This window comes from Myripristis murdjan, chromosome 7 (assembly GCF_902150065.1).
Source record: "Myripristis murdjan chromosome 7, fMyrMur1.1, whole genome shotgun sequence".
NCBI lineage: Eukaryota > Metazoa > Chordata > Actinopteri > Holocentriformes > Holocentridae > Myripristis > Myripristis murdjan.
The window spans coordinates 7,397,547-7,422,795 of record NC_043986.1 but is presented as its reverse complement, the minus strand read 5'-3'; the positions used below and the strand labels follow the sequence as shown (position 1 = coordinate 7,422,795).

Genomic DNA, 25,249 nt, shown 5'->3' with positions numbered 1-25,249 from the left:
CGTGTGTATTCTGGCAGAGGCTTGAGCTCATATGAGATAATGGGGAACAAACTCCGCCGCGCTGTGTTCGGGAGGAGGAGGAGGAGGAGGAGGGGGAGGGGGGTGTGACTGTGGATATTTCTTATTCATATTTAACACAGAAAGCCTATGGCACCCGGACAATGCCGCGCCACACAGTGCAGCACAATGCAATATGACTTCAAGATGGTGCGCGATCTCATCATCATGTGTGTGTGCAGATGGTCTGCGGCCGTGTGTGTTTTCACCGCAGTGTAACACAGAAGAACACGGTGCTGCACGCACACACTGCAAAAAAGATTATTTGTCTTATTTCAAGTAAAAATGTCTTATTTCTAGTCAAAATATCTCATTACACTTAAAATAAGACATGATCAGCTCAGAAATAACTTGTTTTTAGACAATTTTCACTTGTTTCAAGTGAAAATTAACTTGAAACAAGTTAAAATTTGCTTGAAACAAGAAATAAATTCTGCCAATGGAACAAGCAAATTTTTACTAGTGACACAAGTGAACAAGTGAAAATTTGCTTGTTCCATTGGCAGAATTTGTTTCTTGTTTCAAGTAAATTTTCACTTGAAACAAGTGAAAATTGTCTAAAAACAAGTTATTTCTGAGGTGATCATGTCTTATTTTAAGTGTAATGAGATATTTTGACTAGAAATAAGACATTTTTACTTGAAATAAGACAAATAATCTTGGTAAGATTTGGACTTTTTGCAGTGCACTGACACACGTCACAATAAAGCTCATTACAGGGGCAAAAAACAGTGCTTTTTAAAAATAAATCCCTCATCTGAGCCGTGACAAAGAGCTGAATCAAGAGCGTCATGATTCATTCATGGCATCGATGCATTGATTATAAACTCGATTTGACGTCACCGATAGGCTAAAAGAAATGAATTCGAATAAAATTGCAACTTTTTTGGGTCAATTTTTGTTTTCACGTCATTTTTGTTTCTTTAATGGACACGAAATTCAGGCTCAAAGTTCATTTTTCAACTCGAACTTTGGTTTAAAACTCAAATTAAACTGAAATGTTCAAACAAGGGAGAAATAAAAAGTTCTTGAACTGAATCCTGCATCAAGTAGAAAATATGGCAAAAAAAAAAAAATGAACACTTCTAAATTAATTTTTTGTATGTAAATGAAGCCAAAAGAGCGTTTTTGATCACGCGTCACCTAAACTGGTGATCTGGTCTTTCTGCTTCTTCACGCTTGCTTATTCTCAACAAATCACATTCATTAAAAAAAAAAACAAAACAAAACAAACAAAAAAACAGATACACAGAGTTCAGGGGTTTATTAAGTCAGCGCTTCTTGTCTCGGCCAATCTGCTTCCAGGATTTTTCCAGATTTTTCCAGACAAATCAAACGTGACCCTCCAGGCCCTGACCGAGGCAAACACACACTTGATTATCGGATTCTTCTACTTTAATCTGATCTCCTCTCTCATCCCCTCGATTCCCCTCTCACCTCCATCCTTAAACAAAGAGAGCTCTTTACTCCCCCGTCGCAGAAAATGAGCATAATATGAAATATCTACAGGGAGTTGATAGGGTTATTGATCAATGCCAGCGCCTCAGCCATGACTTCACCAAGAGTAAACTGTGTGTGTGTTGTGGAACAAGAGCTCCACACCCACTGGAAAATTAAAACAATCCAACATATACAAACACACACACACACACACACACATACTTGCACCGCTCGGTGATGGAGAGCCGTGCTCTGAGCGACCGCATCGCGTCACGTTTCATCCCGTCGGCGGCCGAAAACGCCTAAATGTCGGGCCAAAAAAAGCGAACCACAAAGCGGTTGTTGTTGTTGTTCTGGTCTTTTTAGCGCGGTGATGAATGTCGTCTCCACTTTGCTCGCTCACTCATCTCCGTCGTGAGAGTCTGACTTTGTTGTTGAGTCTAAGAGGAGATCTGCTCCACTTAAGTTGTTGCAGCGCCCGCTCGCCACCAGCAGAGGGCAATAAAGGTACTAGTTTATTGAATGCCCCTTTAAAACATGATGACTCCTCCAGTTTCGTTCCTCTAGCTTGAAAGCTGCACTGCATTGTGTGGAGAGCAGCTGATGCTCTCCTCCATTTGCTCTATTTCCCATTGAAACAGGCTGGTGGGCGGGGCTTACGAGTGCAAATCAATGGGAGAGGCCGTTTGTTTTGATTTGAGGTGTGTGACTGTGCAAAAATGTGATATTTTGTTGGTTCAGCATGACATCACCATTTTAGACAGGGGATCTCAACTGTTATTATTATTATTATAACGTCTCAGGGCCCAGAGGGAAAAAAAAAAAATTGGCAAATCTGTTCTTTCATTTGCTGACAGTAATATCATTTTTTTCCCCTTCAAATCAATTATAATAATTACACTATTTTTTTTGTAACAATAAAAAATAAAATAAAAGTCCTTGAAATAAAAATGATAATAAAAAATAAATAATAAACTGTTTTCTTTAACAGTAAACTTCAATAAAATATTTGGCATTTATTATTAAATGTCTGAATATTCTGGTTAATAAGTTTGAAAAAAAAAAAAAAAAAAAAATCAAAGTAAAACACTGGAAAACACCCGGAGGCATTTACCTTCCAGGAGAGCACAAATCATAATTTAGCTCCTTTTAAATTAAAATCCTTTTAAATTAAAATCCAAAAACATGAACAAACAAACCAACAAAATGTCATGCTGTGTTTCGTGCTGCGTTTAGGGTCCTACCTGGAGGTGGTGAACAGGCCATATATGAGAGGGTTTTTCTTGTCTTTGCCGTGGAGGATGAAGATGTCCTCTGGATGGAGTGAACGAGGAGGAGGAGGAGGAGGGGAAAGGAGAGAGAGAGATAAAATAAAATGTTAATAAAAGTAAAAAATCATAACACAGAATTGGAATTATTTTAAAGGAGAACTTGAAATCGCTGTTGTCTAAGTTTGTGTACTTTACGTGTGTGTGTGTGTACCAGTGTGCACAGAGGTGAGTGTGTTGGTGTTTTCAGAGAGGTGTTTAGTATTCAGTGTGTGTGCAAGCAGGCATGCCAGTGTGTGTGTGTGTGTGTGTGTGTGTGTGTGTGCGTCTGGCTGTGTGACTAATAGCGTTGCCCGGGCTGGCAGCATGGCTGACTGGCTCCTCCTAATGAATCTGCAGCCATTAATAAGCAGCCGCAGCGGGAGAGCCGGGCCTGAGTCGGCCACAGGAGAGCGCCACCTGCTGGCACACGCGCAGCGCCGCGCCCGCCCGTTCACGCCTCATCTCAAACGCGACACACCGCAGCATTTCCCAGCTTTCATGCCTGCGGTGTTGCTCTAGCTACCGGCCCCTCCCGCGTCACCAAACCAGGAGGAGAGACGGCGGCCGCGTCCGTCCATCTGTCCGCGCTCAGGCGGACACCGCTGCTCTGCTTTTGATGAAACATCGAGTCATGGTGCATCTTCGCTTTCTCGTCTTGGAAAACATCAAACTGACTGGCTTAAATAAAAACTCAAAGCTGCAGTGACCCCTTTGAACATTAAAAAAAGGTTTATTATCTCACAAGCTCCTTCTGTTCTTTGATTTATTAAAAAAGTGCTGACAGTAATAGCAGTTTTTTCTTTTGAATTGAAATGCAAGTAGGTCAAAAACTGTGATAAACGCCATTAGAAAATCAATTCGAATAATTAAAATCACTAGTTTAGCACAAAGACTTTCTCTGTGATAAGTGTAGGTCCAATAATACACAAAATAAATATTACTTTACTCGCACGGTTAAAAACGGTTTGCCTCCTCCAAGTGTCAGATAAGCCTCTAATTATATGACCTCTGCCTAGCGGACAGCAGCAGTGCTCCCCCTAGTGGTGGCAGGTTTACCAAAACAAACAAATATTATCAAAAAAAAATTCTGGTTACAGAAATGTTGAGCTCAAAGGTGAAATTTGACTCACTGCTTGTCTGGTTTGGTAAAAGTTGGAGAAAAAAAAAGATGCATATTCAGCCTTTGAAAAATTAAAAGGGCGCTATAATTAAAGGTCAGGTTTTTCTTTTTCTTTTTTCTTTTTTTTTTTTTTAACTCAAACAATCTCAGAAGCCACTGGTGCTGTTTTGATGTGGAGCGATGTAGCATTGGCTTCCTAATGGGTTCACTGTAATTAAACTGGAAAAACAATAAAATAAAATGGACGCACATTCCTCCGTGATGTCTGTGACTTTTAATATCAGCAGTGTTTTGGCGACAGAGCCTTCGTCAGGGTGGGGCGTCACTGTAATTAAATACCAACATTTAACTTTTGAAAGTCCAGTAGAGACAAACTCTCCACACTCACCGGGTTTCCTGATTGGCCTGCAAGTAAAGGTCAAAATTTTAAACTCAGATGGAAAACCTGCTGCTCTGATTTCAATGGAAAATCAAGTATTAATGTGTTTTGATGCTTAAAAAAAGAAAACAAATTGATTAGCCGCTTTAATTAAAGGTCACACCCGCGAGCTTTGAAAGGCCAAAGCAGGTAGAGCGCCGCTCTTATTTTGATAAAACATGCAGGTACGATGCACTTGAGCGCCGTGCTGCGGTGTTGCAAACATTGTTCGGCATAATTAAAGGTCAGATTTCAGATTTTGAAAGGCGAGAGCCGGCGAGTCTGATTTGAATGAAAAGTGAGGGGAAGAGGCAGGCTGCTGCTGATTGGCCCAGCCGGTGCTGACATCACTCATGTTTCATCGGCAGACACGGCGAGGACAGTTTGTGTTTTCAACCGCAATAAATCACATTTTCAACACTTTTTGCGCCTGTCTTTCACACTTTGCTCTTGTTATTTTATCATTTATTTACTTTATTATTTTTTCTTAATTTTATGTAACACAAACCTGGAGTGGGTTTTCACTGTTTATTTAAGTCTGAGTGAATCATTTATTTATTCTAGATTTCACAGGAAAGATAAGACTTTCCTTTTCTTTCATCCTCTTTGTTTCCTCTGCTCTTGTTCTTTTCTTTTCTTTCCTTTCCTTCATTTCCTTTCCCTCCTCTTAGTTTCCTCTGCTCTTCTTGTTTTCTTTCATTTCTTTTCCTTTCCTTCCCTTCCCTCTCCTTTCCTACTCATTGTTTCCTCTCCTCTTCTTGACTCCTTTCATTGCCTCTGTTTTCTCTCCTTGTCTTGTTTCCATTCCTTTCATTTCTTTTTTCCTTTCCTCCCCTCTCCTTCTTTCCTCTTTGTCTCCCCTCATCTTCTTGTTTCCTGTCCTTTTCTTTCCCTTCCTTTCCTTTTCTCTTCATTGTTTCCTCCTCCTCTTGATTCCTTTCCTTTCCTTTCCTTTTATTTCCTTTCCTACTCATTGTTTCATCTCCTCTTCTTGATTCCTTTCCTTGCTTCTGTTTTCTCTCCTTGTCTTGTTTCCTTTCCCTCCTCTTAGTTTCCTCTGCTCTTCTTGTTTTCTTTCATTTCTTTTCCTTTCCTTCGCTTTCCTTTCCTACGCATTGTTTCCTCTCCTCTTCTTGATTCCTTTCCTTTCGTTGCCTCTGTTTTCTCTCCTTGTCTTGTTTCCATTCCTTTCATTTCTTTTTTCCTTTCTTCCCCTCTCCTTCTTTCCTTTGTCTCCCCTCATCTTTTTGTTTCCTGTCCTGTCCTTTTCTTTCCCTTCCTTTCCTTTTCTCCTCATTTTTTCTTCTCCTCCTCTTGATTCCTTTCCTTTCCTTTCCTTCATTTCCTTTCCATCCTCTTAGTTTCCTCTGCTCTTCTTGTTTTCTTTTGTTTCTTTTCCTTTCCTTTCCTTTCCTTTCTTTTCCTTTCCTTTCCTACGCATTGTTTCCTCTTCTCTTCTTGATTCATTTCCTTGCTTCTGTTTTCTCTCCTTGTCTTGTTTCCATTCCATTCCTTTCATTTCTTGTTTCCTTTCCTCCTCTCTCCTTCTTTCCTCTTTGTCTCTCCTCATCTTCTTGTTTCCTGTCCTGTCCTTTCCCCTCCTTTCCTTTTCTCTTCATTGTTTCCTCCTCCTCTTGATTCCTTTCATTCCTTTCCTTTCCTTCTCTCCTTTCCCTTCCCTCTCCTCTGTTTTCTCTCCTGCCCTCCTAATTTCATCTCCTCCTTTCTTTTCCTTTCCTTTCCCTTCCCTCTCTCCTCTCCTTTGTCTCCTCTCCTCCTCTCCTTGTCTCCTCTCCTGTCTCCTCTCTCCCGCTGAGGCAGAGATGTTTTTGTCGTGATGGAGACACTGAAGCGTATCTGTGTTCCCACATTCCTGTCGTTCCTGCTGCTTCAGGTGGCCCCCGAGGAACCAGAGCCCTGCAGGAAGTCTAATCTCATCTCATCACACACACACACACACACACACACACACACACACACACACACAGAAACAGGAACGTACATACGCTTGAAAGCACGTAGGGCCACACACACGTGAATGCACACATATTGTGCAAGCAGATACACACACACACACACACTCTTTCTCTCTCTTCTCTCTCTCTCTTACACACACACACACACACACACACACACACACACTGCCGCATTGTAATTTATCCAATCAGCAGGCCCCGGCGCCCAGAGCAGAGAGGAGTATGGGTATTCTGCAGCCCACAGCGCTCCCTCCCTCCATCCCTCCACCCCTTCTTTAATATATCACTCCTTCATTATTAAATTTTCTTTCTCTGTCGCTTTGTTTTTTTTCCTCCCTCCTTCCTCTCTGCTTCTAAATTACGGCGCAGATGTCTCAGTCACCTTGTTACCTCTCCCGTTCGCCGCTCAGATCATCTCGAAAAACGCCGGCTTCCTCCATCCCCGCGTTCATATATTACTCCTTTATCGCCCCTCCGTCGTCTTTTCTCTCCTCCTCTGCTTTGAGTCACACTCCTCGCCTTTCAACTCTCCCGAACGCCGTTCACTCCCTCTTTGACTCACCTCACACATCACGTCCCTTCATCATCCCTCTGTCTCCCTCTCTCTCTCCTCCTCTACTTGTCTTTGCACATCATTTTTATGGGGTTTCTGCTTTATTGCCCGGCGTGATGTACACACTGTTTGCTGGACCCTTTCATCCCGAAGCACCTCTAATTTTTTTTTTTTTTTTTTTAGATAAAAGGATGAGTCAGAGTCAAAAGCAGGCCAGCGGACGATTTACACTCACAAGCAAAGTGAGTTCACTTTTATTGCCACGCGGTCGGGCCAGAGCAGCAGATGAAAGACAGGCCTCCTTTAAGCCCGGTACCAAAATGCTGCGTGGGTGTTCGGACTGTAATCAGATCGATAAAAAAAAAAAAAAAAAAAAAAAAAAAAAAAAAACTCATAAACTGTATAAAAGTTGAGCTGCAATGGAGATCAGATCAGCCAAACAACTTCTAACGGCACCAAAAAGGACCGTACCAGTTCCTCCACATTTTTTGAACATACATGGGAGTGAATTGGATCGGCAGTGTGTGTCCAATCCTCAGATAGAAAAAAAAAAAAAACGTCATTCGTAGTCATGGATGAATAACAAATAGGACTGGCAAATATCAATATCCCACTGATGTTGTCTGGGATTTCAGATATTGTAATATCATGATATGGCATGATATGGATGTCTTTTCTTAGATTTAAAGGCTGCATTACAGTAAATAAATGCAATTTGCTGAATTTATTAGACTGTTCTGGCTGTTTTAGTATTTATCCAACTTGGTCATCATATCAATAATAAACAATATCGATACTGAGGTATTCAGATGGTCAAAGATATCATGATATTTGATTTTGCCCATATTATCCAGCCCTGTAAAGTTTTTTAATGTGTGTGTGTGTGTGTATGATTAAGTGTTTGGGGGAAGGCGCTCAACTAAAGCGACATTAAGTTTAATAGTGAAGTCAAAGAGTTAATTGGGAGTTAATTGGGAATTAGAATATCATACAAAATAAAGTGCACATATCAATGAATACCAGATTTTTTTTTTTTTTTTTTTTTTTTTTTTTTTTTTTTAAATTAGGCCCGGTGCTGTATTTCAGCAAAAAATCAGAAAAAGCAAAAAGTGTTTTTTTTTTTTTTTTTTTACTGGCAGAAAACAGTCAACACAAACCTCCACAAGCCAAATCCACCCCTCTTGGTGCCCGACACGTAACACAGTTAAACTTCGTGTAGGAAGCTGCTGGAACATCTTTTTTTTTTTTTTTTTTTTTGTCTTTTCCAGACTCTGGTGATGAAGAGACCTCGGTGATTTAAAGCGCCGGCTCAGCAAAATATTTCCTCTTATCACAACGGGACAAGTTTAAATCACGCCCGGTTTAACGCTCATCTAACACCTTCCCACTTCTTTGTCTCTCCACTCCTCCTCTGTTTGTTGATGGGCTTGTTTTTTGGGGGGGGTTTTTTTGTTTTGTTTCTGCAGCCGATAACCTGAGCAACATTCACGACGGCCGCCTGCTTAGTCAGCGAAACTAAGTGAACAAGTGAGTCGAGGCAAAAGTTTGGTCATTTTTCACTTTTGAAATGCGGTTCAGACGTGAGGAAGAGGAACGAGGCACATTCAGCCCTGATAATTTGTGCTTGTTAAACTTTTTAATCTCCCTGAACTGCAGATAAACCTCTCCTCTGTCACTCTCTTCATCTTTTCTTTCCTTTACACCACTTTTGTGTCTTCTCTTTCTATCAGACAGTCAGCCACTATCTAATACTCACAGTAAATCCCCTCTTTGCGGTCTTTTCTTTGTCTCTCTCTCTCTCTCTCTCTTTATGCATCTTCTCTCTTTATCTGTTTATCAGACACTCAATCCTCCATCATCCCCTCCTCTCAAATCCACCTGGATTTCCCAGGATCCCTCTGGGTGTCTCTTCTTCTCTTTGTTCCTCACTTTCTCCCTCCCTCTCTCCCGCTATCTCGCCATCCTTCCATCCATCCATCTATCCATCCATCTGTCTGTCTGGCCTATTTTCTCTCTGGAGGATTGTGCTTGTGTCTTCTTCTCTAAACAAAAGAGGCTGTTTCCCCCCGGAGGGGAGATAGCCTTGTCTGGCCCGCAGACCTGCAGCCTCAGCCCCTATCCTCCTCCTCCTCCTCCTCCTCCTCCTCTTTCTCCTCCTCCTCTTCATTGTCTAGCCAAAGCCCCTCAGGCAAATGCCCCTATCCTCTTCATTTTCCCTCTTTCCATTTTCTTAAGTCCCTCTCTTCGCTGCTGTGAATGCCAACATCCTCCTCCTCCTCCTCCTTGTCACCTTCCTGGCCACATTCTCCTGTCTCTTCTCTCTCTCCATCAACCCCTCCACCCCCTCCTCCACCTCTTTTCCTCCATCTCCCTCCTTGTCTGGCCTGCTCGCCTCTGGCTATGATGCCTATAATAACAACAGCGCTGCCTCCATCTCGTCTGGTCTCCTAAACGCCCTCGGCTGTTCCCTCTGCGGCGCCGTCCTCCTCTCCTGCGTGCCACATTTTCATCCTCCAGCTGCTGACATGATCCACATTTTAATCGTTCGTTCAAATTGCATTACGAACTGAGACATCCGTCAATCGGAAATAGAAAATGCACATTCTTCCAGGAGGATGGCATGAAAGTTAAGCACATAATGACTTGCTATTAAAGAGTCATATGGAAACTTTTTATTATGTAATAGCTGAGTTTATTTAAGGATAGAATAACCTGTTGTTTTTTGTTTTTTAACTGAAAATAAAATGTTCAAACAGGAATATTTCCCCCAAGTTGGTTATGTACAGTATGAGCTTCACACAAAATACAGAGTCTGGCCTCGGTTCAAACTGGGGCGACAGCAGCTGACCGGCCATTTGTCTGTCATTAGCTAACCCGTCCAATCAGATAAACGAGCCATGTGACGCGGGACGGGAGCTTCAAAGTGAAACAAACACCGGCAACTGCAGCGGTGAGAGCAGGCGAGCATGTGAGAGCAGGCGAGCATGTAGTGTTACAGCTGGTTTTGCCCGTCGGTGCACAATCGACGTTTTTGAGAGGGAAGTCCAGGCTGTGCTGCAATTCAAACTTCTTAAAGAGCGGCCGTTTTTGTTTCGGTTTTCAGATTCGATGCATCGTCACTTCTCGCTGTCGCCATGTCACCCAAATTATGTTTTTTTTTTTGCAAGTTAAACAAAAGGGATCTGGTGTGCGAGGTCAGATATGCAGCATTTTGGAAGAAACTTCTCTGTTTGATTATAAAAAGTCTGCAGGCGACATTTGTTTAGTAAAGGAATACCTCAAGTAGATTTGTCTAGTAAAAATGTGACTTGTGCTACCTACTACACTGCAAAAACGCAAGATCTTACCAAGATTATTTGTCTTATTTCAAGTCAAAAAATGTCTTATTTCTAGTCAAAATATCTCATTACACTTAAAATAAGACATGATCACCTCAGAAGTAAATTGTTTTTAGACAATTTTCACTTGTTTCAAGTGAAAATTTGCTTGAAACAAGTGAAAATTTGCTTGTTTCATTGGCAAAATTTGCCAGTGGAAAAAAATGAAAATTCACTTGAAATAAGTGAAAATTAGCTAGAAACAAGAAACAAATTTTGCCAATGAAACAGGCTAATTTTCACTTGTTTCCAGCAAATTTTCACTTGAAACAAGTGAAAATTGTCTAAAAACAAGTTACTTCTGAGGTGATCATGTCTTATTTTAAGTGTAATGAGATATTTTGACTAGTAAAACGACATTTTTGACTTGAAATAAGACAAATAATCTTGGTAAGATTTTGAGTTTTTGCAGTGTAGGCCTTTAAACACACCACAGTCTGCTTCGGATTTCGCTGCCGGTCGTTTTGCACAAACGGTCGAACATCTCATCGCGGAATGACAATCTCTATTTCCACTTTTCCATTTTCAGCTCCTGTCCACCTCCTCATGAAGCCCTGCATCTGCTCCTTATCTGTCTGTCTGCCCCCCTCCCTCATCCACCTCAGTGTCCTTTTTCCCTTCGCTCCCTCTCTCCCTCCCGCTCTTCATCCTTCACACCCTTTTAGCTCCACTCCATCACACTCATCCTCTCCGCGGCCTTCGCTGGAGAATGCAATCTGCTCCGGCTACAGTAAATCCTGGCAAACATCCGCCCTGCTCTCCCGCCTCACTTTTCCGCACTCTGATTTTTTTGGATCTCTGCACTAATTAAGCGAACTGACTCGTCTCCACTGTGAAACTGTGACTTCGTTATTTGTGTCGGCTGCAGGCCACCGTAGCCGATCCCACAAAGATCACAGATTAGTTAATAATCCTCTAAGTACCACCCGCAGTCTGTCCCTGTGCCTGCTAAAATATCCCCTTCATTTCTCATGTCTGTCCTCCCAAGCCTCCCAAAACAGGCGCTCTTCTTCTGGTCAATAATTTTCCCGTCTTCTCCTCTTTCTCTATCTCCCCCTCCCCGGCCCCAGTGCCCCCCCGCCCTTCATACCACATTTATTTCCTCCTCCCGCAGCCCCGATCCTCTCTATAATCTTCCCACCCCTCCTTCTTCACCATGTGTGGGCAACACCGCTCTGTGAGCAGCTCATCCGTGTTTTCTCTCCCGTCTTCGTCGTCTGTTCTCTGACCACGGCCCCTGACGCTGCCTTCAGCTCGACACCGGGAGCTGGGAATTTCCAGATTTCCTCATTTCTGAAATGCAACAACTTTAACGTTCACGGTGTCAACAATGCAGGAAAAATGGGTGACGACGAGAGGAGGCGAGGGAAACCAAAAGTGTAGATTCTTACTATAAACAACAGAAAGCTGTGTGTTTTCTGTAGCTTTTAAACTGAAATCAGAGGAACTGGAGCTCGGAAATGAAACCTGAAGATCCAACTTCTAATCCCGAGTTGGATGACCGTCCAGCAGGGCCGGATCCGAGGGCCACGGGGCCCCCGGGGCACGAAGTTCTTGTGGGACCCCCTCCACCATGTTCAACAGGCTCTGTTTATTTGTCCCTAACTCAAAAAACATCCTAAAATCACCCAAATCAGTTTATTCCTCTGTTCCCTCTCCCTCAACTGAAAACTGAAAATGGCGCAAACTTTGATTGACTCTTTTTGGCCAAAATGGAAGTCAGAATTTTGGACTTTCCGCCGTGAAAAATGGATAACAAGCAGACGGAGAAACGCTGCACTTTCCTCCGGGGAAATACCAAAAGTGCGTGCAGCGGTATTATTTATAATGCTGATTCAATTATGAAAGAAAGATGATTTGTTTTCCGTTGTTTTTACATGAGGAGCTTCCAGCTTGTAATTCAAACTGACTGCGAGGAGCGGCCGGCGTTTCTTTCTCAAGTTGGAGCTCGTTTTTTTTTACGAATGAACGCAGCATTTATCTTTCCTCGTCTCGTCCTCCCGTCCTGTCACCTCCGTCTCTCCACGTCCCTCCTAACCCCTGCAGCCGGAGACTCCTCTTCGTCTTCATCCTCCTCCTCGTCAGCTGACCAGCGCATTCTCTTTTCCCGTTCCTCCATCCATCATGTCCAACCTAAATCCCCACTGTTAAAAATCTACCTTCCACTTTCCATCTCTTCTTCCACCTTTACACTCCTCCTCCATCTTCCTTCACCTCCACTTTCTCCTCACCTTTTCCCATCCCATAACCCACAAAGTCCATCCCAGTATTTTCACAAAGACTCCACAGTTGCATCAAAAGTGAGCGACAGATTCCCCTCGAGCGGCTCCCGCTCTCACTTGAAGGGGGAAAATGTTTTTGTCAGCAGGGTAATTACGCAGCGAGTCGAACGGGATTGAGTTTGTCAGATAAATACGATGCGGTTGCACAGTTCGGTTTCATTGCAAAACGGTTCAGAAGTGGCTTTGGGGGCCCCCCTGAAACGTCAGTAAGACGTCCGGGCACCACAGAACATAAATCCTGCTGTCGCTCCCATGAGCTCCTAACCGCTGTGGTCGTATCTCTGTTGTTTTTTTTGAAGTATGAGATTTCCAAAGGCATTTTCTTTGTCTGGGTCTCTGATACTGGAGAACAACAAACAGCTCGCCCACTCCCAATCAATTCTGTTTTTTTTTTTTGTTTTTTTTTTCCTTTAAGTTCTGGCATTTCTAAAGTTTGGGTAAAATATGTTTGGCATTTAGATGGAAACATAATGCTTGTTAGTGAGTTTTTTTTTTCCTCTCTCTGTCTCTCTTTTGATCTTTCCGTCTCACCATCCCTCCGTCCTCCTCTCAGACTGCTGGGCTACAACTTTCTACATTTGATTTATTATAACTTTCTCTGTTTTTTTTTTTACACTTTTGATTTTTAATGATTTCATTTTTAGCTCCAGTTTTTCTGCATTTTGCAGCTTTTTTCTCAGTGTTTCATACATTATTTGATTTTCATCCCAGCGTATTCATTTTATCACATATAAAGTGCATTGCATAACATATTATTGTGCCAAATGAGCTTTGTAAATCAAATTTGATGAGATCCTCCCCGCCCAGTTTTTCTATCTTCTTGATTCTTGCCCTCATCCCTCCCTCTCTTCCTTCACTGTTCTTTCACTTTCTCTTCTGTTTTCTCTCTGTCTGATCCTTCTTCCACCAAGTCCTCGTCTACATGGATTTCTGAAATTCTCTGAAAATTCATCTTTATGTCTGTTTCAACAAGAAAATCTGTCAACACCAGAGCATTCTCCAAAAAAACAAATGAGACAAATGAGAATCCTATGAAAAAAGCCTGATGGTGGAGAGACAACTGCTGTTTTTAAAAAAAATCTGGGGAGTGACCAAAAAATGCTGCTTTTGTGTGCATGAGAAGCCAAAATGTAAAGATTAAGTTACCTTTTCAAAATATCTGTGGCCGTGTTAACGTGATCTGTCCGTCTCTATCCCTCCTCCTCGAGCCTCCATCTTCCTCTCCTTCTACCTGCTGCATTCATTTTACTATTCAAGTAATGGCTCACTTTTTTCAACTAAGCAAGCTGTTACTTTACATTATCATTTATCTTGATTCTTTTGTTGGCGTAAAAACAAATAAAAATGAATTCCCTGACTGTTGTTTTCACATGTAATCCGCAGAGATCTACAGTGGATTCAGCAGCGAATATTAAACTCTCCTGTATAGGCCATTTTTGACCATTTCATGATCAATATTTGTCCTCCTGCTTCTCTTTTGTGATTGGTCGCTTGTGCTCAAACTGATGCTGACGAGCGCTGCGTTGAGAGTTCGTCTTCGGACTCCGCGGCGACCGTCTGCATTAAACGCAACCAGCGAATGCAGCGCTCCACGTTTTAAAAACAGCGAGATGCGACGCGAGGTAAAAACACGTCCGTCTGGCATGTTTACCTTTGGAAATAATTTTAAAAACAGGCATGTTGGCACTGTGGTGTTTCACCGTGTAACACTAAAGCCAGGCTGCAGCGGCCTGGGGTTCAAATCCAACCCTGACCCCTCACTCTACCCTGTCTGTCCCGTCTCTCTCCTCTGTGACTGTCTAATAAAACACAAATACCCAAAAATAATCTAAAAAAACAACACATTGCAAGTCTGACACGTTGAGTGTGTGCACAGCCCCTCAAATCACACATATCTCAGTAGATAAGGGCTTTAATGGCAGTAACACTGTAATGAAACAAGTGGCAACTAAAAGTAACATCTGCTCATCCCTCATGTTGTTCCTGTGAGCTGTAAAAGTATTTATTTCCCTCTCCCTTTCTGCAGAACTGCTTTTTTAGCTTCAGCTGTTACACACACACACACACACACACACACACACACTCAGACATGATCTCCCTCGCTCCCCTCCGTCCTTTCCTGTTTGTCCCTCTGTCTCCATCGCCGCCTCCCTGCCCGCATCACAAGCGGGTGATCCAACGACAAGGATGTGGGTGCTGCCTGTCTCACAACGGGAACACAACCACACACACACACACACACGCACACATGCACACACACACATACTCATTGCAATCAGATGACAGAAAAGCCTGTAAACTCTGCAGGACCTCAGTGTCTCCGGTGTCATGACACTCAGTCCGACCGCAGAGCCGTCTGACTCCACATCCCAAACCTCATAGCATGACTCTCCCTCCGCCGCCGGTGAGGACGACAACAACAACAACAACAACAACAACTGCTGCGGGGACAGAAAATAGCAGCGAGTCCTTCCCCCCTTCTTTTTCGAGTTGTCTCAGTTTGTCCTCTGAGACCCCGACTGTCCTCACCGGCTAAAAACCAGCAGGACGGTAATGAAGCCCTGTTTGTTTGAATCATCGAGGTTTCATGAGGCTCGATTCATATTTCAGCCCGACAAGAAAAGAACAACAGCGGCAGCCGGGCGCAGCAACAATGAGATTCACGACATTTGGACGGGAGTTGGAAAAGGCAATTAAATCTGCGAGCCCAGACTGCACAGCCTCAACAACAATAACAACTGCACCGGGAATTCAAAGCGGTCCTGCCCGATGACTCACGCCTCTGCCGGCTGCTAGAACACACAGAGCCACTGTCAGACCGCGAGCCAACTGTGAGGACACGCCGAAAACTTTCAGACGAGGCAGCGAGTCGGGAAAGCTTGAAAAGAAGCAGAAGTGAGCCGATCAGAACGATGTAAGGCCCGAGAACTAGACCAGCCAGAGCCGCAGTTTGTACAAAAAAAGCTGCAGGGGAAAAGGTCGATGTTTTGTGAGGTCAGAGATGGAACAAGTATTCACACTGAAGTACTTTTACTCAAGTAACAGCAACAACACGGTGAAAAAATACACAAGTCCTGCATTCAGAATCTCATTTAAGTTAAATTACAGAATCAAAATACACTTAAAGTAGCAAAAGTAATGCAGGATCAAGTTACTGGACTATAATTACTGATGCATTAATGTGTTCATCGCTTTAATGTTGTAGCTGGTAAAGGTGGAGCTCATTTTAGTTACTTTATGTACTGCTGGGTAGCTTAACCTGTAAAAATATATCAGAATTTATTAGTTGATTTATAATTTGTTTGGTAACACTTTACAATAAGAGTACAACAATTAACGTTAGTTAATGTTAGTTAATGCCGTAATGGTTAATTAACTGTTAGTTAATGATTATTATGGCATTTACTAATGTTAATAATATCTACAATAACCCTTAAATAACATATAAATTAATACCTTAGCATGAACAGCATTAGTACATGATTCTTAGACACATTAGTTAACGGTTAGTTAACTGTTACTTAATGTTTATTACCTGTTACTTAATGTTTATTACGGCATTAACTAACGTTAATTGTTGTACTCTTATTGTAAAGTGTTACCATTTGTTTTAATAATTTAACCTGCAAAGTAACTAGTAATTGAAGCTGTCACAAAAAACATAGCGGAATAAAAAGTACAATATTTTAATGGTGGAGTACCACTCCAAAATACTCAAGTAAAGTACAAATACCTCAAAATTGTACTTCAGCACAGTACTTGAATAAATACAGTTATACTCCACTTCTGCTTAGGGTAATATTTTTCCTTTTTTTGTGACCTGCAAACTTTTTTAAAAATATTAATGTTGCTTCTTTTATTTTTTCTTTCATTATGGTTCTGTCTGGATTTTTTTTTTTTTTTTTTTTTTTTTTTTTTACAGAAAATACATCAAAAAAGTGATAAGGCAGTGGGGAAAAAGCAGCTTCATCGTCTGGATATGAAGAAGGTTTGGGCTCCATTTTTGAAATTAACATTTTTAATTGCAAGTGACTGAGCCATTTCACCTCAGCATCTTCATGAAGTGGTTAACACTAAAAAAAAAAAGTAATTTAAATAAGGTAATAACTTTCTTAATAACTTTGTAATAAAACGAGTTACTTCATAAGTTAAGTCACAAATTTAATCTGAAATTTAATAATGAACTTTACCCAACAAATCCTCCATTACGTAACCATGGAAACAGCTGCAGGAGGGAAACGCATAAATCAAAAAAAATCAAATTTCAGTGGTTTGGCGATCTTCATCTTCATCTAAATTCGGATTGTATATCAGTAACGCTGATTTATGCCAGTCAGCACCGCATTTCAGAGAAGATGCACCCGCGCTATCCACATTAAAGGGACATTTCACCAGTTCGGCCCGGCAGCTGTGAAAAACAGGATTACTTCTGCCACAGGATGACGCAAACTGTCATCTGGTGGCCGAACGAAACCTTGCAGAGCTACAACGCCTTGTTGCAGAAGCAAGTCGATTCACTGATACAACTTTTTTTTCCATCTTGTAATAGATTCCCAGGCTCTCTACCACAGAAAGAAGGGTGTTTATTGATATTTTTATGTCAGGCTGTGACTTTGTTTTATTGGTGCGGATTCATCCCACATGGAAACTGATCCGTCTCACCTGTAAAAACAGCAACAATGTCAAAACTGACGAGAGCTCAGCCCAAATAATGTTGTTTTGGTCTCTGCCAGCAGCTATAGATTACACACAGGCACACACACCCACATAAACACACACACACACACACACACACAGCTTGATACTCTGGCAAGCGTGAAGTATTTTAAGCACTGGGTTTATTTGACATGTTCCTCCGTTTTTCTTTTTTTTTCATGTCAGTTTTTAACTCTGCGCCGCTGTAAATGATGCTTTCAACCTCCAAATGTTTTCTAACACACACACACACACACACACACACCCCTCCAAGACTCTAACTTGTGCCTCCTGTAAACACACAGAGGCAGACCCCCAGGGGTTTATGGGATTTGTAGTGTTTCTGTGCAGCGGAGCGTGGCGTAAACACAACACCGCCGGCATTCTTCACCTGATGGGTTAATCTGCTCAGTGAGGGCGTGTGGTTTTGTTTTGTGTGTGTGTGTGTGTGTGTGTGTGTGTGTGTGTGTGTGGGGCGCTGAAGTGTACAAAGAAATCTGTATGCGCTGTTATCAGATGTGCAAAACGTGGCCACAGGCATGCTGGGTAGAAATGTTTATGCTCCCGACAAGTCAAAACTGTCTTGTGTACACAGACGAGCGGAGGCTGGAGAAGGTGTGTCGATGCTGGAGAGCTGTGTGTGTGTGTGTGTGTGTGTGTGTGCGTGTGAGAGTATGTGTCTATGTGTGTGTTTGCGTATTCAAATATCTGTCTTATGTGTTATGAATGTGTTCTCTAGGCGTCTGAGAGAGAGTGAGTGTGTGATTTGTCGATGTATATGTTGAAACAAACATTAATTTTGCGTATGTTTGACTGCGTGTATGTGTGTGTGTGTATGTGTGTGTGCGCGCGCTGTGAAAGCAGAGCAGGCAGGTTGTTTACTCTTGAGAGTTTTCTGTTTACAGAGACAGCAGAGATAAGGAACGAGTCCTGTCTGTGCAGCGCTCTGCCTCTTTCTCTTTCTCTCTCCTGTCTCTGCCTCTTTCTGTTTTGAGTTTTTTTTTTTAACTCTTCCAGCAGCCTCTGTAGCCCCAGTGGCCTAATGGATAAGGCACTGGCCTCCTAAGCCAGGGATTGTGGGTTTGAATCCCATCTGGGGTGGCTGACTGTCAGCAGAGTGGCGCAGCGGAAGCGTGCTGGGCCCATAACCCAGAGGTCGATGGATCGAAACCATCCTCTGCTAGCAGCCTTTTAAAGACCTCACCTGTTGTTAGTATAAAGGCCCAGACACACCACCACACCGGCATGAAAGATTCTGCTACCGATTCATCATGAAAAACAGCTGGCAACGGTCCAACTAGTACCAACGGTGCAGGACACACCCCAAAAACTAGAGCCACAGGTCCTGACTGACCACCAGCTTGGTGTGTGGATCAGTAGGTACGTACATGTTACCACTGTAAACTCCTTCAAACCATTCGTTGTTTATATTGGTATTTTCATGTATAATCTCTCTGGTGATCAGACAATCTATTGGCTCAAGTTTAAAATTCAGCAGAGCAGGTCAATAATAACCAAAGCGTTCATAATCAGTCATAATCAAATACAAAAATAGTTATTCAAACAAATCAGAAATCTCTACGATTCATTAAGACAGCTGTGTAAAGATAATTAAAGATAAGTCTGAATCACTGAGCAGCTTTGTGAGGATAACAGACAGCACAGGTACGTCTGATTAAATGAAGCTGAATGAAGAAGAAACTTTTTAATTTTTTAAACACTGAGAACTATTAACACATAAATCAAACCATCGAACATCTCAGCACTGAACAGATCTAAATACAAATTCTATGACTGATGATTTGGTTTGCTGACTTTCACAGGAAAGCTCTGGTTCTAAAACTGGACTAACTAGGACACTTGATGATAACAGCACAAAGTTTAAATGCTTTTAAATGGCACTAAACCTGAGGACTTATCTTCATAAACGGGAATATTGTTCAAATATGAACCATCTCCTTCCACAGATCAGTTGTCTGTAGCCCCAGTGTCCTAATGGATAAGGCACTGGCCTCCTGAGCCAGGGATTGTGGGTTCGAGTCCCATGTGGGGTGGCTGACTGACAGCAGAGTGGCGCAGCGGAAGCGTGCTGGGCCCGTAACCCAGAGGTCGATGGATCGAAACCATCCTCTGCTAGCTCTGTTTTAGGGGCCTGACCTGTTGTTAGTATAAGAAGTCAAAAAAACTCGTGGCGACAAAGGACAATTGATGTGTCGTGTCATGGCGCCCATTCAATGTGATCAAATGGCCAGAAACTGCTGACAGGAGGCCTGACTAGTGCCAGTGTTGTGGGACACACTGCAATAACAAGGCCCAGGACAGGCGGCCTTTGGCTTAACAGGCTTTCTCACTGAGACTGCTCTTGCTTAAAATGACTATGGTACACTACATATGTTATCACTGTAAACATCTTCAGACCGTCTGTCCTCACTGGATTCAAATCGGCCGACTCAGTCTTTATAGTTTCCTTTTCTTAATTTATAGTCTCTGGTGATCAGACAATCTATTGGCTCAAGTTTAAATGCCAGTAGAACATGTTAATAAGCAAAACGTTCACTATCAGTCATAATCAAATGCAAAAACAACAACAAACAAATCTGAACTCTCTTGAGGTTCTAGATCTAAATACAACAGATGATTTGATTTGCCATCTAAACCTGGGTTAACTAGGACACTTGATGATGATAACAATAAAATGGCACTGACGACTTTTAAATGGCACTGAAACCGGGGACTTATTTTTATAAAAATGAACGTGAAATCAAGTTTCTATAGCCCCAGTGGCCTAATGGATAAGGCACTGGCCTCCTAAGCCAGGGATTGTGGGTTCAAGTCCCATCTGGGGTGGCTGACTGTCAGCAGAGTGGCGCAGCGGAAGTGTGCTGGGCCCATAACCCAGAGGTCGATGGATCGAAACCATCCTCTGCTAGAAGTGTTTTAAAGACCTGTGATGTTCTGATCAAAACACTGAAACTGTAGCTGAAGACAGTTGAAAACCATCGTGCTGAAACTCTGAGCTGCGTTATGATCCTTAAATAAACTAAACACTTCAGCACTTTGTAACTCTGAATGAACGACTGATTCTTTCCACAGATGTTGTAGATACATCAAATTATATATACAGAAACAGATGCATCAATACACAGGAAAACATTCATTCATTCATTCATCTTCTAAAGCGCTTATCCTCACAAGGGTCGCAGAGGGTTGCTGGAGCCTATCCCAGCGCTACACAGGAAAACATGTGTGTTCAAATAAATTAAAATGTCTCACAGCTCAAGGGGTTCATAACATCATATCTAGTTTTTCTGATAAAAGAGACATTTTTGACAAATTTAGTTTGTGTTTTTGTGACATTTTGGAAGAAATTCAGTTTGATTTTTTTCCCAAAGACTCTGTCTCGTTGTTCAGTCACACATTTTGATAAGCCATATTGATAAGCCTGAGCATCAATATCATGTTATTCCAGTGTGTTGGACTGATGTGCGTCACTGTGTCTGTCTCTTGTTTTTTTAAGCCTCCATGCCACATTCAAACAGAGCCCCAGTGGCCTAATGGATAAGGCACTGGCCTCCTAAGCCAGGGATTGTGGGTTCGAGTCCCATCTGGGGTGGCTGACTGTCAGCAGAGTGGCGCAGAGGAAGCGTGCTGGGCCCATAACCCAGAGGTCGATGGATCGAAACCATCCTCTCCTAGCAGCCTTTTATTCTGAAAGAGTCTCTCTCTAATCACCAGGCAGCAGAGCAGCAGCAGCGGCTTGTTGCAGAAAAAAGCGACAATATATCTGAGAGAACAGGAAGTTAGGACACGAACTCTCACTCTGTCTCACTCAGAAAACACATTCAAAGACACACACACACACACACACACACAGCCAGTCAAAGGAGCAGACTGGCTCCTTCATATAGTGAATAAATCCACAGCAACGAATGTTGAGGCCAGTTGCCGTGGTTACCAAGGCTGAGGCATGAGGAGGAACCCAAGGTGACCGACAGGGCTGTTGATCACCGTGGTAACAGCAGGACCACTCAGACACAGACAGACACACACACACACACACACACACAGAGGCTGAGGTTGAGTCCTTGTAAGTTTTTCTGTCTCTCATCTGAAAACATCTGACGGGTTTTATTTCAACAGGGAGAGAATTTGTGCATTCATGCATATGTGTGGTGTGTGTGTGTGTAATGTGTGGTGTGTGTGTGTGTAATGTGTGTGTGTGTGTGTACTCACGCAGCTGGTCAAAGTGTGTCTGAATGCCATCCGGTCCGGGGACTGAACAAACCATACGAGCCTTCTGGAAAGTGCTCCACTTGTTCACCAGGCTCCTCTGGCCTCCGATGTCATTCTGCACACACACACACACACACACACACAAACACACACACACGGATTGGAGAGATTACCAATAAAATATAATTCCACGTTACAACTATGATAAATCAGCGCCCCCATACACTGAAATATTCATTCGCAGAAATCCTCTAAAATGGAGCAGGCATGTACACGCATGCAAATTCATGTAAGCAGAAATTAAAATGTATTTTTCATTAGAACACATTTTATTTAACTTATCCCTCTTTATACTGTGGTTGAATACTTATTGTAAATCATTTTATTTTGCGCTGCAGTCTTTCCTTGATCGCTGTGTTTGTGCTGACATTCGGCTTCACTCTGTGTCTCTGTGGTCGCGGGGCTTCAACTTAACGTTTGAAATGAAATGAGACATGCAAACACACAAACACACACACACACACACACCGGCATAGTCAGACATACATGTGCATGCATATCCACATAAGAAGGCATCCAAAACATGCAAACACACACACACATTCTCACACACCAGCATAAACAGATACGCACATTGTTGCATAGTTTCATGAGCAAACACACCGACCAGAGACCTTCCACCCTTTTCATGTTCCAGAGCCCCAAGCTGACTTTCAGAAAACCACAGACCCCGACTCAAAGTGGTTTGGCCCTCAACCATTTAAACACAAGAAATCAGATCCAGCATCACAGAGCTTTTTTTCTAAAGATGTTTTTTTTTTTTCTTCTTTTTAAATGATTGTTCCAGCAATGTTCATTTGCTAATCATGTTTATACCAGCAAATTCAGCTGACTTCTTTCAAAGGCATGAGACAAAGACATTGACTGAATTAGAAAAGAAATGGCCTGGAAAAAAAAAAACAAACAGAATTTGCAACTAAATATTTTGAAAAATGACAAAAACACAAAATTTTTGATGATTAAAATGGTTTATTTGAAGGTCAGATGAGTGACGCTGGGCCTGATTTCTTGTGTTTAAATGCTTGTGAACGGCATTTAAACTATTCCTCATTTCACTGTGGACCCCCTGAGAGACCTGCAAGGGCCCCTGGGGGTCCCCGGACCTCACTTACTTACACTGAAAACCACTGCTGCAGACTAGTCGACTACATGCGGATATACAGAGAAATACACACTTAAACACACACACACAGTGAAACACACAAGTACGCAGGCATGGAGCCACGTATCAACAGGTATAACCACACACACACACACACACACACACACACACACACAGGAGATAGGGCGGTGATATCACGGGGACGGTGATAGTGAGGAACATAAACAGTCCCCTACACACACACACACACACACACACACACACACACACACAGTCGCTCGGCCGTGTCCATACGAGCGTCCAATCACACGTAGCCGCTTTTACGTAAACACACACCGCTGCAGGCTCACACACACTCGCCGGCACGTACACACACCTGCGTCTGTGTAAACTGCATGCTGACGTTGGTATCTCTCCTCAAACACACACACACACACACACACACACACACTTCGCCACGTACGCCAGCTCAGGGCCGTTCGAGGAGCCCGACGTGACTTTGAGAACGAGCGGCTCCGTGGACGTTTGAAAATTTATTTATTCAACTTCACTGTCACGCTCCCTTTGTTTTATTCTTTTATTCTGCTCTTTTACATATTTCAGCGATTTAAGCCTTCCTTTGGTTTTACATATTTTACCGTTTCCGTGTCTTCCTATGTTCTATCTCTATCTATGATACAGTGTGTTGATATTTCTCTTTCTATTTTCTTTCCTTTTTTCTATTTCCTTTTATTTGGCTTTATTGTGCAGTCCTTGCACTTGTTTTAAATATCCTTTTTCATTTTATTCTCTTGTTTTTTCACTTTATTTTAAAGCACTTTGAGCTTTGAGCTATTATTATAATAAGAGCTCATTAGCTTATCATTATTATTATTATTATTATTAGAAACCCTGATTTGAGGCGATTTTGCTCTTAGGAGCCTGGTATAAAAATATATTTTGGTCGGTGTTCTGTAGTAAATTTGTTTAAAGGGCATACCTGAACACAGACTGAGGTTTATTCAGAGAGGTGAGATTAAAAAACATGCTGTTAAGATAATCACTCCGCCACTTTTGCGATTGTAAATTAAATTACAGTGAAATTAAGCTATTCCTCATTTTGCTGGGAGGGACCGTGGAAGGCCGCTAGAGGACCCCTGAAGGTCCCAGGACCGCACTTTGGAGACCACTGCACCACAGCAATAATCCGCACTTGTTTATACAGAAATGTGCATTTAAACAGATCCAGCACACTGTGTTTTACAGCAATGCCTGCAAATGCCCCCCCCCCCCCCCCCCCCCCCCACACACACACACACACACACACACACACACATCCTGTACCTTGCACACACGGGCCACTCGGGAGTAGAGCACCTTCCCAGCAGCCCCCTCGGCCTCCTGAGCGCGCTCGGTGAAGAACACGTAGACCTTATCGTCCTCCGGGTTATCAGTCTCAGACAGCGACGCTACCCGCACAAACTGGGCATCTGCAGAGAGAGAGAGAGAGAGAGAGAGAGAGAGAGAGAGAGAGAGAGAGAGAGAGAGAGAGAGAGAGAGAGAGAGAGAGAGCTTAGGACATGAAGCCAAAGTGACACGATCCACGTAGCGTAAAGAGAAAAGAGGGAGGGAAAAAAAGAAGAAGGGGAGAAAGTGTGTTTGTAGGGGGCGCAAGAAATCACCGGAGAGATAGAGCGGGGTGGGGAAAAAAAAAGGGTGAGGGAGGTACAATTGAGTTTACAAAGAGCCGAGAGAGGCAACATGTATCTTGTTTTTATCGGCGGGCGACATCGACGCCGCCCTGATAAAAGCGCCGAGGGGGCGAGCGGGCCGGAGGTGTTTAGAAACGCTCCTGCTGAGCGAGAGGGAGAAGGAGAGGAGCGCTCCGTTTACAAAGCAGCAGCTCAACAGAGAGAGAGAGAGAGAGAGAGAGAGAGAGAGAGAGAGAGAGAGAGAGAGAGAGAGAGAAGGTGACAAATGCAAAGCAAACGTATCGTCCTTTGTGTCAAAGTCATCCGAGAGAAAATTAGGAAATAAAACCAGATGGAGAGTGGAAGTGAGCGGGACAAGGAGTGACAACACAGCTTATGTCATTTGAGAGATTGAATCCAGTTTCTCAGCTGAAACTGAACTCCAAATCCTGGCAGTGTTTGTGAAATTGAGTCATAAAAGGACAAGAGAAAGACTGAGAAACTGAAAGTTGTGGATTTACATTATCCATACTGATTGTCAAGGTGTTATATGTCCATTTTCTGACCATTAAAAAACGTTTATAGGTGTAAACGGGTGTGTAATCTGTTGGAGAAAACAAGAATTATTTACACTGCGTTCCAACAGTTGACATCAAAACTGCAGCTCTGGGAGGCTATTCAGACATCCAGCAAAGAAATTCAACCAGAAACTGTCCACAAACTGACAAGTTCAACGGATGCAAGAATTGTGCAGGTGATATCTAAGAAGGGCTCTCATGTTAACATGTAATTTGGCCTGTTACGATGTTTTTGACTGAAATAGCTTTTGATGTCCGTCAATATGACCTTCTAATGCTGCAAAGTCAACAAATGACCATTTTCAGTTCTTTACAACCTACAAAATGTTTTGAAAATCTGTTGTGCATAATAGCTTGGAACAGTGTATTTTAGGAGTT

At 42.6% G+C, this 25,249-nt stretch overlaps 1 protein-coding gene and 5 non-coding genes across 6 annotated transcripts in view; 5 read left to right on the top strand and 1 right to left on the bottom strand.

The window, feature by feature from the left end:
- Positions 1–25,249, bottom strand: part of sema3h (sema domain, immunoglobulin domain (Ig), short basic domain, secreted, (semaphorin) 3H) — an 83,738-nt gene that overhangs the window by 15,820 nt on the left and 42,669 nt on the right. Inside the window, exons 7-9 of the mRNA XM_030056204.1 lie at positions 23,947–24,092; positions 21,462–21,576; positions 2,742–2,811 (exon numbers count right to left, since the gene is read on the bottom strand). Coding sequence (XP_029912064.1) covers positions 2,742–2,811; positions 21,462–21,576; positions 23,947–24,092 — 331 coding nt within the window. The remainder of the gene's footprint in view (positions 1–2,741; positions 2,812–21,461; positions 21,577–23,946; positions 24,093–25,249) is intronic.
- trnar-ccu (transfer RNA arginine (anticodon CCU)) lies at positions 18,257–18,329 on the top strand. Its single transcript has one exon. It is a non-coding gene; the product is annotated as a tRNA-Arg (tRNA).
- Positions 19,210–19,282, top strand: trnar-ccu (transfer RNA arginine (anticodon CCU)). The gene has a single exon. It is a non-coding gene; the product is annotated as a tRNA-Arg (tRNA).
- On the top strand, positions 19,293–19,364 carry trnat-cgu (transfer RNA threonine (anticodon CGU)). The gene has a single exon. It is a non-coding gene; the product is annotated as a tRNA-Thr (tRNA).
- Positions 20,003–20,075, top strand: trnar-ccu (transfer RNA arginine (anticodon CCU)). Its single transcript has one exon. It is a non-coding gene; the product is annotated as a tRNA-Arg (tRNA).
- On the top strand, positions 20,769–20,841 carry trnar-ccu (transfer RNA arginine (anticodon CCU)). Its single transcript has one exon. It is a non-coding gene; the product is annotated as a tRNA-Arg (tRNA).